The 17606-nt window shown below is 41.2% G+C and overlaps 1 protein-coding gene across 1 annotated transcript in view; it reads left to right on the top strand.

Moving 5' to 3' along the window:
• Positions 1–510, top strand: part of LOC103723115 — a 49285-nt gene extending 48775 nt beyond the window's left edge. Inside the window, exon 6 of the mRNA XM_039121512.1 lies at positions 123–510. Within this exon, the coding sequence (XP_038977440.1) occupies positions 123–326 (204 nt within the window). The 3' untranslated portion in view covers positions 327–510. The remainder of the gene's footprint in view (positions 1–122) is intronic.
• Positions 511–17606: the final 17096 nt, after the last annotated feature.

Genomic DNA, 17606 nt, shown 5'->3' with positions numbered 1-17606 from the left:
CTTTCATGCTGGGCTGAAGTGGTTCCTCTTAACCCAAAAGAACAAAACACTGAAAGGGAAAATTTTGCTTTGTTATTTGCAACACTTTAATTTTCTTATTTATGGATGGCCATGTATGACAGGTTGAGGTAGAGAGAATGAGAGCTCGTGCACATGAGAGGCTTATGAACAAGCTAGCAGCTGCAAGGCATAAAGCTGAGGAAAAGCGAGCAGCAGCAGAGGCCAAAAGAAATCAACAAGCCACTAGAACAACACAGCAAGCAGAGTACATCAGAAAAACTGGCCGCATTCCTTCCTCGTTTGCCTGTTGGAGTTGGTGCTTTTAGTTACATTTCACTGAAATGCAATTCAAGTTGCCAGGTAAGCTAATGTGAAATGTTCTCATGTTTTAATGATGTTATAAACAGGAATCCTTTCCAGGTAGTTCATTTAATTGTAAAATATGAAAGTCTTCCATGTAATTCTGTTTCTTTCAACCATGAACTCCTTTACCAGCAATCAAGGTGTCATCATTCTTTTTTATTCTTTTGATGCTCTGCAAAGTTCTGATCTTCCTTTAACAATGTGGTTCTTATATCTGGAGCTTGCATATTACATTGACAGATTCCGAGTACTTGTTAAATAACCCTCTAAGATGACCTAATGCTCCTGAACTTGACTAAGCTATCCTAGCAGCTGCACTGCGATCCTTGGTTTTTGACTGGTGGTTTCCTGTGAGGCTTGAATGATATTACTACATGGATGATAAAATAGATGGTGTGAGGTTTATCATGAAAACCTACTCATTTCTCTAGACTTGAGCTCTCTCTCTTGAGCTTGTTAATTCCTCAGGGATATAGAGTGTCTTTTTACATGATCATACTCTGTATTAGGTTTAAGTAGATATGAAATAAATTTGTATATATCTAATGAGCAGATTCAATTTGCTAATTCTAATTAATGTACTTAACCGAAACTTGGTGTAAGTAATCAAATCCTATTGCTAAATAATTTTGAGAGTCAAACTTCAGTTTTTTAGTCATTTCGGTTAATTTCTTTTTCTACAACTCTAAATCAGAGTTGTTAATGCCTTAGCTTGTTAATTCCTCTGGGATCTAGAGTATCTTTTTACATTGTCATGCTCAGGTATCAGGTTGAAGAGCCACGAAATCAATTTTGATATATGTAATGAGCTGATGTAATTTTTTGATTCTAATTGGTATACCTAACTGATACTTGGTGCAACTAATCAGTCCCCATTGTTGAATATTTTTGAGTCAAAATTCTGCTTTAGCAAAATTGACCATATAGTTTTTGGTATAAACAATTTTTTTTCTAAGACTGCAAATCAGAGTTATTACTGCTTCGGAGGCTGGTCCATCTTGGAAGTTAGCAGAAGTCGTACCCTTTACAACTTCCAAGCAAAAATCTTTGACAGCAGAAAATGATTATCTGGTTCACCTGGGCGATGAAAAAGAGAGCTTTTGTTGAAGGACCTAAACTTAATTCGAAGCTGTAGGGTATGAGTTTTAAGTTGGGCATGGAGATTGCCCTATCATCAACATGATGCAATTTTTTGATTCCTCCTGTTAGTTGACTTGGGTTGAGGCCATTCAGAATGTTTGGAAAAGCTACCACTAGGAGAAAAAAAAGCAGTTTAGGACGCTTGAGGCTGAGATGAAGATATATGAGACTGGGGGCACTACTGGAAAAAGAGGAAATTTTGACGTAAATTTACCAAAGAAGCATTATTAAGTTGCGTACCATGCCAAGATTTGCTGATGTAGCTTATTAGTATTGGCAAATTATGACGCTTAAAAATGTCGGCGAGTAAAACTACTTTTTGGTAAGCGTCGTTATTTTATGATACTTAAAAGCGTCATTATTTTATGATGCTTAAAAGCGTCATTATTTTATGATACTTAAAAGCGTCATCAGTAGTCAATAAAAAGACGATGCTAATAAGCGTTATTGGATTCCACTTATTTTTCCAAAATTCTAGCTCGACCCACCATCAATCAACTACTGCCACCGATCTCCTTCTCCTCCGCTGCCTCTCTGCCATTTTCCTTCTCCTCCTCCGCCTCTCCGTTGGCCTCCTCCTTCTTTATTAGTTTCCTCCTTGCCTACCTCTACTCCGCCCTATACTCCTATCCGATTTCCTTCTGGACTCCCTCACATGGCTTTTACCTTCCTTGTAGCCGGCTGCCCGGCCTCAATCTACCACCGCCTACGAGAAGCCCCTCCCTCTCAGTGCCCGTCGGATGACATCACTGGTATACTTTTTTTTTTTTTTTTTTTTTTGAAAGATCTCTCCATGCGGCAAGTCCTCTATTCATTTGTTTTATTGTTACAACCCTGTAGCCCTCACGACCAGGGACGGTCACCATGGTGTCCCTCTTCTGAATATTTTTTGTGGGTCTTTTATTTGCTCATGGCTTCAACAAATTTTTCAAAACCTAGAATTGTTTAGGCTTAGAAATGGTGTTACTATCTAATAACTAGAAAACTGAGATCCAATCATGTTACTTTTTGTTTATGTACCACTAGAAGAAGATGCAGTTAATGATATTCAATAAATTTATTGTAGTTAAACTCATGACTAGATCTAGTTATGACTTGTTAACTTGTTTTATTTCTTTTGATGCTTAAACATGGATTTGACCTAATTATGACTTTCGAAATCATTTGCTTTAGTTTGCTACTTAATCACCGATGAAATGATAGCCTGTAGGGGGATGTCTGGTATCACCGGGACAATAAATTCTGTGATGCATTTGAAATATTCATTATACTGAATTGAGAAGCAAAATGAGGAAAACCTATCCAAAAGCACAGCTAAACACAGCATATCATGACTTGTTTGCATTCGATTGCTGTGGAAAGCAGCTGGTAATCCAGTGTGTGCTGTACCTGCTTTGAATGACTTACGTAGGACTCCATCTGGAGGGAAAAATAATCTGCAACCTAAGAATATTTTACTGTCTCATGTGAATGTGCAGGGCTGTTCACTGATGCGCCGTAACGGTAGCCCTTAAAAAAAAAAAAAAATTAGACATCCTTCAGAAGTCAATTGGATTCTCCGGATTTGGGTGCTGATGACGACTTTGCCAAACTTGTTGGAATCATATGATTGGTTACTATTACCTTGGCCTTGTTAGCATTTTGATGTTCAGTAAAACTGTCATTTGATTGCTTCTGAAGGTCGGGCATGATAAATGATGATGCATACATATAGAAACATCGAAAGAGCCTTGGGACATTCAAAATCATATCAAGGTTGTTTCAAGGTGCTTGGTTAAAAGGGCATCAAAGGTGTCATGTTGAAGGAACATTCATTTGATTAAGCATTCCACATTTGATCATTGTGATTCACCTGCTCAATTTTAACTTTCAGCAGCCAGCAACATTTGTGAGAACCAATTCTACATTGGTGCATAAGCTATATGCCAAATCCTAACCACCTAGGCACCGCATAGCAATAGCTAGGCTCGTTTTTAGTTGGTGCAGGAAATGTATAACGTGGTTCACATGAAACCAGAGGAGAACAAACCTGACAAGCTTGATAACTTGATTCCACCATATAGCCTGCAAGCAAATTGGTATATTAGCAAGTTTTCGAGGATCGGTTGTCCAGAAAGGTTAGTTGTATCTGCTCAATTATATGCTAAGTAAAATAATATGCTTCATTCGTATAAGGTTGAGCTTCTATGAATTGTATCGGTAAAGAATTGAATTTGATATTGTAGATTAATTTGTTAACTATCATAATTATATAATTTGATTTAACATTTATAATATTTTTTACTTTGGTGTGGAGCAAGTTTATGCTTTCTTGAGAGAGCCATGACCGGGTGCTGAAGTCCCTCAATCACAAATGAAAAGAATTAAAGAAAAAGTTGAGAAACTATGTATCATGTACCATGTATCGTAATACTTATAGGTCTTATTAAAACTTTTAGACTTTTTTACTTCAAATTGAAACTTTAATCTTTATATTGAACTATGTATCATGTATTATATATCATGAATCATATAATGTGTATTATGAATCATGTATCTTCTATCATACATCACATATCATGGGCCATGTATCATATAACATATACTTTTTATTGTAGATGGAAGAGCATTGGAGGACGCTTGGTAAGGTAGAGTTCTACAGGATGACTCATACCCACCGAGATAGCAGCTTTGTCTGAAAGAGTTGAGAGAGATGGTCGTCTGTATTGATAATTAATTTGTGCAATAATTTATAGTTTTATTTTTCAAACATTAATATATAACTTTTCTTTCCTTAAATATAGAAGAGGGTTACATCCCTTATTGCATAGCATGTCGTGGGCTCATTATCATCTAGAGAGATCAGTCGCATTAAAGCTCGGGTGTTCACCGAATTGATGGACTTGTAGCATTATGGTCGAGTGAGAGATTATGACGTTGGAATTATCCTTACTCAGTTGTCTGCAGTGAACACATATACCTAGAATGCTAGATATAGTAATAGCATTACAGACATTCGTAAGCTAGAGGGAGACATAGATACAATCCTTGAGGGCTTAGCTTGACCAGATTATATCCCTGTTGTAGAGGTTTGTCCCTCCTCAAGTAAATAACTATATCTATTTATATATTTTACATAATTATCATGTATATTTTTGTATGAGCTTAAAGATTTATAATACTTTGTGATTTTTGTATTTTCAACTTCTAAAGTTTCTATCTTTTTTTATAGGTTTCTGATACTTCAAGCAGTCGTAGAGATGATGATGCTGCTGCTATGGACCAATGATAGCCCTTAGACTTTTTTTGGGGGAGAGTTTTATATGTGTATATTTTTATGTTTTCCAAGCACATTGAGTTGTAATGGACATTCAATCATGTTTGACAATATAAATATAATCATGTTTGACAATGTAAATATTTGCTATTTTTATATATGATACATGTGTTATTATGTCATATGTTTGGTGTATATGTGTGTGCAGGTTTTTCTAATTTTTTAATATTTTTTTTAAAAATAGTTTATTTTTGCAACATTTTAAAAGCGTCGCAATATTCTTAATTTAACGACACATGAAAGCATCATGAAGAGGTACACCAACGACCCAAATAAGCTTCGTTAATTGATAATTAGTGGGGCAAATAAGCGTCGTTACTTAGGGTCACAAATAAGCGCTATTAATTTGCAATGCTTGTAGGCATCTTCGGAAGCAATGTCCAAGCATTCCCTTGCCGATGCCCAGTAAAGCGTCATCGATTAGCGGCTCGACGACTCATAGAAGCGTCGTTCGCTTTAATGCCCGCGAACTAAAAACATCATAAAAATATTTTTCCATACTCGCATTGTCGATGCTTTTTTGACGTTTCGGAAACCATCGGGGGGGCAGTTTTGCGATACTTTTTCGCATCAGTAGATGCCTTAAAAAATGCCGGCAATGCTGAAGGTTTATGTAGTGGGGTCTTTCTACTTGAGATTGCCGACAAGGGAACCAGGTTGTCGGGTTCCCATTAAGCTGAACAGCAGACTTTTAGAGAAGAGGTTGTAGAAGTCTAGGAACTACTGAATCCTTGAGTTTCAAGGAGCTTGAGGAAAAAAAGAAAAAGAAAAAAGGCAAAAAAATCCTACTTCAGTTTGTCGACGACTTTTCAAGGTCGAGCTTGCAATGCAAGCTTTCTTGGTCCCTTAATTGACAATATCAGATGATTTCATGTACATCCATCTACCTTCTCAAATTTTGAACACTTATAATATATTTTAGAAAGGAAGATCTTAGCCGTCGATACGCCATGGGGAGGAAAGCAGACTTGATAATTTGCCGTTTTGACCAAATAAAAAAAAAAAAAAAGCAGACTTGTTTTGCAGTCAATTGACAACCAGTTGTCCTTATAAATTTCGAAAAAACATAAAAGAAAATAAAACTCATCCTTTCTTCTCTCACGGCAAGGAGTTCCAACATGACCTCTGGCTCGAAGCGACTACGAAAATGGGAGCACCGACAAATTAAGGGCGTGGCGAAATAATAGGAAGATGCAGCAATGGATTGCTGAGGAGGTGAGGCAGGTGGGGAAACGGAGCTTGGGGAGAGATTGCGGGCGACTGTTGTTCGGATGGTTGGATGGCAACGGAGGGAGATCGAGAGGTAGCGTTCGTGGCGGTGGCGGAGGTGCTGAAGAGAAAGGTCCTCGTCAAACAATTCCGACGCCTCCTCGTTGGTGTCAGTGACCGCAAAATAGAGGAGGGTATGATTGGGAACGTCTGGCATCAGCCTGTGGCTGGAAGGTGATGGCATCGGCCTGTGGTTGTAAGAAAAGGAGTGGCCAAATAATAAAATACGTAAATTAGATAATTCATGCAACAAATTAAATATTTTTTTAGAGTATATAAACAAAATCATTATATTTTAATAAAAAGATTCAGAATATCCAAAAGTGCACAAATATGTTCAATTGAACAGTATCTTTGTCTATGACCTTGTGATAGGATTCATAATACCGCATTTAACCTCTATAGAGTAGGTCCAAAGTATCGTCCTTAACTCTCGTAGAACAAATTTAAAGTACCGAATTTAACTCCTACAGAGTAGGTGCACAATAATCAAATCTCGAAATGATCAAATACCAATATATACCTCCCACGAGGTTCAGAATATAGTCAGGCTAAGAATCTAAATTCAAAATATGTCAAAACATTTTACAAAATCATATATGCTTTATTCTAATAAAAATATATGTAATCAATGCAAGTTTTATTAACAACATACATAATATTTGTTAATAAAAATATTATTTCCGATTTACAAATTGAGGTTCTGTTATGGCATAGTTTTTTAAAAATTATAAATAGTGGATTAATTGATTTGTAATTTATCTAATATCAAAATATATTTGTATTAATTTAATAAAAAAATATAGAGAAGATGAATCATTACTTGCAAGTACAAATAAATCCAACTTTTTTAAAAATTTCTTTCAAAACCTAGAATTAAGAGTGTTGGGGGAAAAACGGATTGCCCCAAAATGCATGAACGCATCACCAGCACGTGACCAAAGCGCCCGGCCTGGAGGCGCCCGGCCTGGAGGCGCCCGGCTTGGAAGCGCCCGACCTGAAGGCGCCCAACTTTGAGGTGCCCGACTTCGGAAGCCCGACCTTACTATCCACCTGCTGCGGTCACATCCTTCTGCAGCTCGTCCGGGGACCGTGCCCTGCTACCACTGTCAACAGTTAATGCGCATGGCCTCTGCAAATCTCCGGCTTACTCAACAGTTAATGCGCATGCTATTCACGGATCTCAGGCCCTCCACGGCGATCAGTTGACCCACTCAGCTACGTCCGATCAGCCACGACGACTCACTGGCTCCGGCCTGATCTCCTATGGCAATGCATCAATTCACACGATCGTGCATTAATTCATACGATCGTGCTCAATCATGACGGTAACTCGTTCGCCCCATCACGTCATAGGTAACCCTGTACTTCTCTATAAAAGGAAAACCCCTCCCTCTTAGAGCGGGGCTGGACTCTAAAAAACTAGAGAGGATAATCTCTCTCCCCTTACACATCAGCTCCCTCTGACTTAAGCATCGGAGGACCGGCGCCGGAAACCCTGGCCACCGGCTTTTTGCAGGTCCCTCGGAGGACGCCGCCCACCGACAGACCGCCACCCACCATCTCTTGCCAGAGCTCCCTCCTTCTCAGCCAGAGGTTGCCCCCGGGTCTAATTTTCAGTAACAGTTGGCGCTAGAGGAAGGGCCCGAGTTCTGGCCATGAAGTTGAGAAGCAAAGGAGCCTCCAATGCCTCCCGGCGTCCCCCACCAAGTCTTGGACACTTTGTCCAGAATTCACCACCAAGACCTCTGGCGGACCCAGCCCCCCCAAGTCCAGTCGGAACAGTTCAACATCCTGGTGCAACAAGTTCAAGCCTTGGCCGCAGCCATCCAAGGCCTGCAACGTGCGGAGGCCCCACTTATGCCGCCTCCACAGGCCCAGGTCCAGCCAGTGCTTCCTCCAGACGAACCGGCGCCCCATGGCCAAAATCTTCATGGCTCCTCGAGAGCTAACAATGAAGAACGGTGCTGCTACCAAGGTTCAGCCCGAGCGTCTCATCGGAGAGAACCGCCAGGAAGGAGCATAGACAAAAGGCCGCAGCATTCGGAAGCTGAGTCGGCCCCGGACCAACACGAACCGGAGCAGACTATCGTGGCAATCCCCCAGGGCGGGGAACTCGATAGGAAGGTCGAGAAGCTCGAGCGCCAGATTGAGGCGCTCCACAGCAAGAAGGCAAGGCGCGAGGGTGACTTTGAGTTCACCACCAAGTCCCCCTTTTTCGGCCAGATCGAGGATGAGCCGGTCCCACCGAGGTTCAAAATGCCCCAAGTGGAGCCCTACAATGGAACTACCGACCTCCTTGACCACTTGGAAAGTTACCGAGCCCTCATGGCATTGCAGGGGTCCTCGGAGGCTGTGCTCTGCAAGACCTTCCCAGCGACTCTTTGGGGAACGGCTCGGCTCTAGTTCTCTAGACTGAAGCCGAGCACGGTATCTTCTTTTGAGCAGCTCGACAGGCAGTTCGCCACCAACTTTGCTGCCAGCCGACGTCAGCGGCGAACGTCGGATTCCCTCCTTGACATCAAGCAAAAGGAAGGAGAGTCCCTCAAAGACTACCTCGACCGTTTCACCGCTGCAACCTGGAAGGTTCGCGAGCTCGACCAGTCGATAGCCATGTCGGTACTGAAGACTGGAGCTCGATCCTACAGGTTGCTCTTCTCTATTGAGAAGAGCTTCCCCGCCAACTTCACTGAGATGTTGGCCCGAGCTTGAAAGTATGCGAAGGCCGAAGAGGCTATCGCCTCCAGGCAGGGTGCGACCGAGCAGGCCTCAAAGAAGCAGAAGAGACGCCACAAGGAGAGCGGCCGCCCGAGGAGTCGGTCTCCCCGTCGAGATAAGAACCTGCCTCGGCTAAGAAGTCCACCTCGACAGCGGGGACAGCTTCGATCGAGGTCCCCACCTCGACCGAGATCTCCACCGCGGCCACAAATGCCCCTAAGGAAGTACGAGAACTACACTCCCCTCAATGTACCTCGGGCAGAGATCCTAATGGAGATAGAAGGTCGAGACTACCTCTGACCTCCACCCCCGATGCGGGATACAGGAGCTCGACGCAATCCCAGGAAGTATTGCCGCTTCCATCGGGACCATAGCCACGATACGGAGGAGTGCTTCCAGCTCCGGGATGAGATCGAGGTGCTCATTCGTCGCGGAGTACTCAACCGATTTGTGCGGGACCGGCGCAAAGAAAGGAGGCCGGTAGAAAATACCGCACTGCCCGAAGATCCAAATGGCAACAGGCCTATCGCCGATACCATCAACACCATCGGAGGAGGAAGCTCGACTGAAGAACCAACCGAGAGATGGATCCCTCCGAAGCGCCCGCTGATAGTCAATTTTAAAGACCACGCAATAGCACGTATCAGGTAGGATAGTGATTACGGGTATCGATCCACAGGGATTGGGGTATAGTTGTTTTCTTTTAAAAAAATATTTTAAAGGAAAAATTTATGAAGAAAATTAAACTAAGCAATTTAATGAAAATGCGATTAAAATGATATCAGTTTGGGAAAAACCTAGGGCAAGGAATTTACTACTAACATCGGAACAAGGGTTATTTATATTTTATTTCGTTCTTGGATTAACATGCAAATTGGCTACAAGCCTAATAAGCATTTAAATAAAAATTCATAAAAGTAATTTGGGCATAATCCATCTTCAGTTGGCATGAAATGTCTTCCCTAATCTAAGGTGGCAGCACATCTCATCTTTCCTAAGCATGGACTATCTTATATTTACTTAGTGATCATGAAGAACAGTTGTACGAACATCATACTTAAAATCACAGAAATTAAATATGATTCAAAAGAAGATATCCATTGAAAATAATAAATTCATACAACCCCAAGAATATAAAATAAAGTATAAAACCCTTAGCCCTTTGTTAGGGCTGCATCCAGCCCTAGTGAGGAGATCAGCCTTCCATGGAGAATTGAACAGCCGTAGCAGTGGAGAAGACTTCCATCGCGACCAGCTCTTCTTTCTTTCTTCCTCTGGCGACTTCCATTGAAGAACTCCCTCTCAGCACTTCATTTTTTTTCCATATGAGAAATCATTCCCAAAATATCCAAAACTCTTCTCTCCCTTCTTTGTTTCTTTCTTCCCGTGGGATTTGGCCTGTGAGGGAATAATGGGGGAAGAAGAATGGAACGGAGGAGAGAATGGGTGAGAAGAATGCCTCCTCTGCTCAAGCCTGACCCCTTTTATAGGCTGCCATCACTCCCTCTCTCCTTCCCTGTTTTGATTCTCGGATAAAGATGAACCTTTGCCGTTGCATGGATTCGCTGGGCTGTTGTGATTTGGATTTTGATCCGGAGAGGTTTGAGAAGCTGCGGACGTTGAAGTTGTTCCGTTTGATTCTGGACGAATAGTGAAAGGATGCGGAAGATCGGCTGGGATTGATTCCAGAACAGAGGAAACGAGGAATCTGATGACGTTGGGATTCACGGACGGCTGGGAACGAACTCTGTTTTGAGGCAGGGGATGATGACACGGCTGCGAGTTTGGTTGGAGTTTATCCCGTGAAGATGGAGGATAGAGCTGATCCGTGGGATATATGGGATTATGAACGGGATGTACGAGAAACAGGGGATTCGGAGAGGAGCATGGGAAATCCGAAAGAAGGTTCTGGTTTTCATCCGCATGAAACAGGGGATTTGATATGGTCATGGGATGTTTGGATATCGGCTGATAACAAGGAACAGATACATGGTTTTTTTTGTTACAGGAGATCCTTGGAACGGTGAGAGTGATTCTAGAGAAAGCTGAAGTCAAGGATCTGGTTGGATGCGGGATCACGAACGTGATGCGGAGGGATAACGAGATGAAGCTGTGTTTGTTTGGGATAAAGTTGCAGGGGCTTCGGCTGAGAGGAATCCGGAAGAATGAAGCTTGGGAACGGAAAAAAAAAAGAACTCCTCCATGATGCTCAGCATAGCTGGAAAACAGGGGATGAAGCTGGGATCTGTTGTGATTTTGTAGGAGGATGGAACGGTGAATACGGCTGATAGTGGGATTCGGGAGGATGAAACAGCTGGGAGCAAGGGATTTTGTTTGGATACGGGCGAAGAGGATGGGGCTTGGTTTTAGATGAATGTCTTGAATGCATGGGAGCTGGGAAGGGAGTGATCCGTGGGTGAAGAGGAGTTGAGATCGGGAGGTTGGTCACGGTTGGCTGGGAGATCTTTGGAAGAATCCCTCGGCTGGGAACAGGGGAGTTGGAATGCAATCCGAGGGTGATGGAACTGGATGCTTGAGATTCGGCTGGTAGTTTGGTGAAGACATCTTTGTTTCGGAACAGGGGAAATAATTCGGAACGCTGATCTGTGGTGAGGAACGGATGCGGGGAAATTTGGATGTGAGCATGGGGAGTTGATGCGGTCGTGGGATGAACTTGTGTACGTGAAACAGGGAATATTGTGGGACACGGGAGCTGGGAAGTTTAGTTGGTTTTGTTAACGGAGAAGAGTTCGGGGTTGTGTTTAGAGATGGAATGAGGATGGGTTGAGGCTTTGGGATCCGTGCAACTAGATGATATACTTTGAGATATAAGAAATAAATAATTGAAGGGATTTTATCATGTGGAAAAAGAGTTGGAATGAGTGAGGAGGAATTTAGGTGAACGTATGAAGAGTCAGAAATTAATAGGAAGCACTGGGTTTTAGAAAAGAGTTCCTGGAGTCGACTCTGAAAATATAAAATTGTGAAATGATGTAGTGTCTGTTTAGGCGTTACCTAATTGAGCTTGACTTGACCTGCATGCATCAATAAATAATCAAATCAAACTTGAATTACCTTTGATAATTCATTAAAATGTGTGGAGTGATTGATTATAACCCTATTTGATTTTGATGAGCTCAAAGCATTTGAGTATATCTTATGTTATACTAATGAATTCAATCTAGTGTTTCAGTCAAATACTTGTAAATTTATGGTTAAGTGTCTCAAGCTTTGGTTCAATACATTTTGGATAAGTAAGGAATTCAATTTGAACCAAAGTCTGAGTCTCGAGTCGACTCCGGGAGATTACGAGTCGACTCCAAGCATATCAGAAGCACTGGCACAAGCTCGAGTCGACTCCTGCACATTACGAGTCGACTCCGACTGAGAACAGACAGCCGACTCCTGCACATTACGAGTCTCAGAACCTGTCAACGAGTCGACTCCTGAAGAACTCGAGTCGACTCCAATGCTTGGCGAGTCGACTCCAGGGAGTAACAGACAGAAACACAGAGAAGCTATTTTGGACTCTGAGAGCCGAGTCGACTCCCGAAGAACTCGAGTCGACTTCGATGGTTGGCAGGTCGACTCCTAAGGAAGCGAGAGTCGACTCCCAGAGAAATACAAGGCAAAAAATCAGAGAGCCAATTTCGGACACTGAGAGCCGAGTCGACTCCGAGGCAGCGCAACCCTAAAGACAGAAGACGGTATTTTCGTCTCTGAGAGGCGAGTCGACTCCAAGACAGTTCGAGTCGACTCCAAGGCAGCGCAACCCCAAAAGACAGAAGACTGTTTTTTGGATACTGAGAGCCGAGTCGACTCCGAGACAGTTCGAGTCGACTCCGAGACGGCACAAGTCAACAGACAAAAGATCGGGATTTCGGGCTCTGAGTGCCGAGTCGACTCCCAGAATATTCGAGTCGACTCGAGTGAGCAAACTTGAAAGAAAGATCTTTGGATTTCTTAGAATGAGTCGTCTCCAAAAGTGCCAGGTCAGCTCCAGACATTGGGGAGTCGACTCCAGGTTCAGTCGAGTCGACTCCAAGTCAAGACAGCACTTTAATTCAAATCCAGAACAGTTGCCGAGCCGTCTCCAGAAAAGCATGAGTCGACTCCTGCAACAGGCGAGTCGACTCCAGATCGCGCGAGTCGACTCCGATCCCAACGGAAACATTGTCAGGAGTTGCAGAATGTGCAGAACGGCTAGTAATCTGGGTCTAACGGCTAGTTTTCTTGGGGAATGGCTTAAATAGCCACAGAGAACTGTAGTAAGGGAGGGAAGTGACATTCCATTCAAAGAAAACAAGTAATCTCCACCTACCAAAGGATTTCAAAGGGAATACACGTGAAAGAAGGAAGAGAGGCATTAAACTCCATCCAACCAACTCTTTCCAGCATTCAAGAAGTCTCCGTCAGTCATCAAATTTTTTAGACATTCACGTGGAGACTCCGAGTTCGAGAAGCCCTCCTCTACATCTTCATAAATCTGTTTGAGGGCTCCTAACTTCTCTCTTATTAATATCGCTGAATATCTGCTTGTTAAGAAGCTTCCTTTTTCTGTTTGTTTTCAAACCATTTGTTTCTTACTTGATTCAATCAGGGAATTGAATCAAGGGTTGTAAGGTTTGTTGGTGAGCCTAGGTTAAAACCAACGGTGTAAGGGTTTGATTGTGATCCCGGAAAAACAATTGGGTGGTTCTAGTCGGTGAGCCTGGAAAAATCGACCGAGTTCGTTGTGATCTCGTAAAACAACAAGTTGGGTTGTGAGCTTGTAAAACAACCGGCTGTAATCCGAGGAATTATAGTGAATTCCCAAGTGAGGCTTGGGGAGTGGACGTAGGAGCAAGGGTTAGCTCCGAACCACTATAAAATTGCTTGTGTTTGTGATTGCTTCATTGTCTCTTACTTTCCCTTCATCCACTGCATATAGCAACTAATTAATCCACTCGCAAAAAGTTTTAATTAGTTACTCACAAAGCTTTTAATTGCAATAATTATTATAAAACCCAATTCACCCCCCTCTTGGGTTGTCTATCTGGGCAACAAGTGGTATCAGAGCCGGAACTCTTTTACCAAAAGAGTAAAAGATCAAAATGACAACCCCATTTGGATCTTCTCATATTGAGGGCCAGTCCACCCATAGACCTCCATTCTTCAATGGATCCGAGTACTCATATTGGAAGGCTAGGATGAGAATATTCATCCAAGCACAAGACTATGAGATGTGGACCACCATACTGAATGGACCATACATCCCATCAATTTTTGTAGAGGGTGTTACTATACCTAAACTTGAAAAGGATTGGGATGAAAATGATATAAGGAAGGCACAACTAAATGCCAAAGCAATGAATGTGCTTTATTGTGCTTTAGACCGAAATGAATTCAATAGAGTCTCTACTTGCAATTCTGCAAAAGAGATTTGGGATAGACTTGAAGTGACCCACGAGGGCACAAATCAAGTAAAAGAATCTAAAATAAATATATTAGTTCATAAGTATGAATTATTTAAGATGGATTCCAATGAAACTATCACTTGCATGTTTACTAGATTTACTGACATTGTCAACGGCCTAAAAAGCCTTGGCAAAAATTATACTAACAGTGACCTTGTCAGGAAGATTCTTCGTTGTTTGCCAAGGTCATGGGAAGCCAAGGTAACGGCAATCCAAGAGGCCAAGGACTTAAACAAGCTGCCACTCGAGGAGCTTCTTGGATCCCTCATGACACATGAGCTAATAATGAAACAACACAGTGAAGAAGAGTCCTCTCACAAGAAAAAGGTAATAGCCCTCAAATCTGTTTCTACTAACAAAGATTTATCTTGCAGCAGCAGCAGTGAAGAGGAAGACAATGAGGGAGATGATGATGAGGCTCTTCTCGTGCGTAAGTTCAGAAAATTCATCAACCGAAAGAAGTCCTTTCATCAAAGGAGAGGCTCCTCAAGTTCCTATTACAAGGATAAAGGTAAGGAAAGGGAAAATGAGGGAATCGGATGCTACGAATGTAAGAAGCAGACTGTCCTTTGCTCAAGAAGGCCAGCAAGTACAAGAAAAAGAAGGTCCTCATTTCCACCCTATCGGACTCCGATACATCATCATCATCATCGGATGAGGAACAAGAAGAAAAGGCCAACCTATGTTTTATGGCAAACGACAATGAGGTAACATCTGAAACGCATTTAGATTTTACCTTTGATGAATTGTATGATGCGTTTAATGAATTAATGGATGAATATAAGACAATAAGTCTTAAGAATAAAGAGCTAAAACTAACCAATCAATCTCACCTCCATAAATACGATAAATTAGTTAAGAATAAGGATTTTATCACTAAAGAAAATTTAGAACTTAAAACAAGCAAGCAAATGTTAATTCAAAAAACTAATACCTTAATTAAAGATAACGAAAAACTAACTAAGAAAATTTTTGAACTTAAAAAGGATAAACAAACTATTAGAGATAATTTCACAAAAGACTTAAATGTACTAAAAACAGAAAAACAAAAGTTGGCACTAGAACTTGAAAAGTACAAACCTTTTATAGAAAAGTTTACATATAGCTCTGAAAAATTGGAAATGATACTTAATAGTCAACGAGCTGTGTTCAATAGAGCTGGTTTAGGGTATAAACCTAAAAATAAGCAAAATCTCCTTAGTAATTTCTTTGTAAAAGCAGGGAAAAGCAAAACTAAGAAAATAACCTATTTTTGCTGTGGAACAATAGGACATAAAGCTAATATGTGTGATCATAGAAAAGGAAAAACTAAAAGAAAAATTAAAAGGGTTTGGGTTCCAAAAGGAACCAATATTACTAACCATGAAGGATCCAAGAAAACTTGGGTACCTAAAATTATATGATTTCCTTGTGTAGGAGTGTCTTGCAGCCAAGGTCGACAAAAACTGTTGGTACTTGGATAGTGGCTGCTCAAGACACATGACGGGTGACAAAGACCAATTCTTCACCCTTGAGCCTAAGAAGGGAGGTGCTGTGACATTTGGAGACAATAACCAAGGTCACATCATTGGTATAGGTAAAGTACAAATCACCCCTTCAACCTTTATTGATAATGTTCGATATGTTGATGGTCTTAAGCATAACCTACTTAGCATTAGTCAATTGTGTGATAGAGGTTTTGATGTTCTATTCAAACCATCTTTATGCATCATAACCAACTCAATTGACAACAGTTTAGTATTTAAAGGAATAAGACGTGGCAATGTGTACGTAGTAGATCTTGAGGATCTTGCCAAACATAACCCCTGTTTAGTTGTTAATGATACTAAGGATAATGATGCAAGTTGGTTATGGCACCATAAGTTAGGTCATGCAAGTATGGATACAATATCAAAACTAGTTAAAAGAGATTCCGTGATAGGTTTGCCAAAACTAAAATTTGAGAAAAATAAAATTTGTGAAGCTTGTCAATATGGCAAACAATCAAGGAACTCCTTTAAATCCATAAATTGTGTCTCTACCTCTAGACCTCTTGAACTACTACACATGGATCTATTTGGACCAACTAGAACCACAAGTCTAGGTGGAAACAAATATGGTCTTGTTATTGTAGATGATTTTTCTAGATATACTTGGGTCATATTTTTAGCTCATAAAGATCAAGCATTTTCAGTATTTAAGAAATTCCATAAGGAAGTAACTAATGCTAGAGATGCTTCAGTCATAGCTATTAGAAGTGACCATGGAACGGAATTTGAAAATCATCGATTTGATGAATTTTGTAGTAAAAAGGGGATAACTCATAATTTTTCTGCACCTAGGACACCACAACAAAATGGAGTTGTAGAAAGGAAGAATAGAACCCTAGAGGAAATGGCTAGAACCATGCTATGTGAAAGTAACCTCCCTAAGTATTTTTGGGGAGAAGCCATTAATACATCATGTCATATAGTAAATAGAGTTTTATTGAGACCCATTATAAAAAAAACACCTTATGAACTTTGGAAAAATAGAAAGCCCAAAGTAAACTATTTTCATGTTTTTGGATGTAGGTGTTTCATTCATAATAATGGGAAGGATAACTTAGGTAAATTTGATTCTAAATCTGATGAGGGTATATTTTTGGGGTATTCTACAACAAGTAAAGCCTATAGAGTTTTTAATAAAAGAACCCTTGTTATTGAAGAGTCTATACATGTTGTTTTTGATGATACTAGTGATATCTCTTCTAGCAAGAGAGTTGTTCCTGATGATGATGCTGAAATTCTTGAAGAAAAGATTGATGAGATGACATTACAAGAAGATGAACAAAAACTAATTGGAAATGCATCATCAAGCCAAGAGGCAATTGTGGATCATGGGCTGACTAAGGCTTGGAGGTATGCTCATGGGCATCCTAAGAAATTAATTTTAGATGATCCATCTTGTTGCCCAGATAGACAACCCAAGAGGGGGGGTGAATTGGGTTTTAAAATAATTTTGCAATTAAAACGTTTGTGGATGACTAATTAATACTTTTGCAAGATGATTAATTAGTTGCTATGTGCTGTGAGTGAAATGAGAGTGAGAGAGAGAGACACAAGCAATCACAAACACAATGTTTATAGTGGTTCGGAGCTAACCCTTGCTCCTACGTCCACTCTCCAAGTCTCACTTGGGAATTCACTATAACCCCTTGGATTACAGCCGGCTATTTTACAAGCTCACAACCCAACTTGTTGTTTTACGAGCTCACAACGAACTCGGTCGGTTTTCCCAGGCTCACCGACTAGAACCACCCCGATTGTTTTCCCGGGATCACAATCGAACCCTTACACGTTGGTTTTATCCTCGGCTCACCAACC

This window comes from Phoenix dactylifera, unplaced genomic scaffold, assembly GCF_009389715.1.
Source record: "Phoenix dactylifera cultivar Barhee BC4 unplaced genomic scaffold, palm_55x_up_171113_PBpolish2nd_filt_p 001101F, whole genome shotgun sequence".
Lineage (NCBI taxonomy): Eukaryota > Viridiplantae > Streptophyta > Magnoliopsida > Arecales > Arecaceae > Phoenix > Phoenix dactylifera.
The sequence above is the reverse complement of the archived record's forward strand: the minus strand, read 5'-3'. Positions and strand labels throughout refer to the sequence as shown.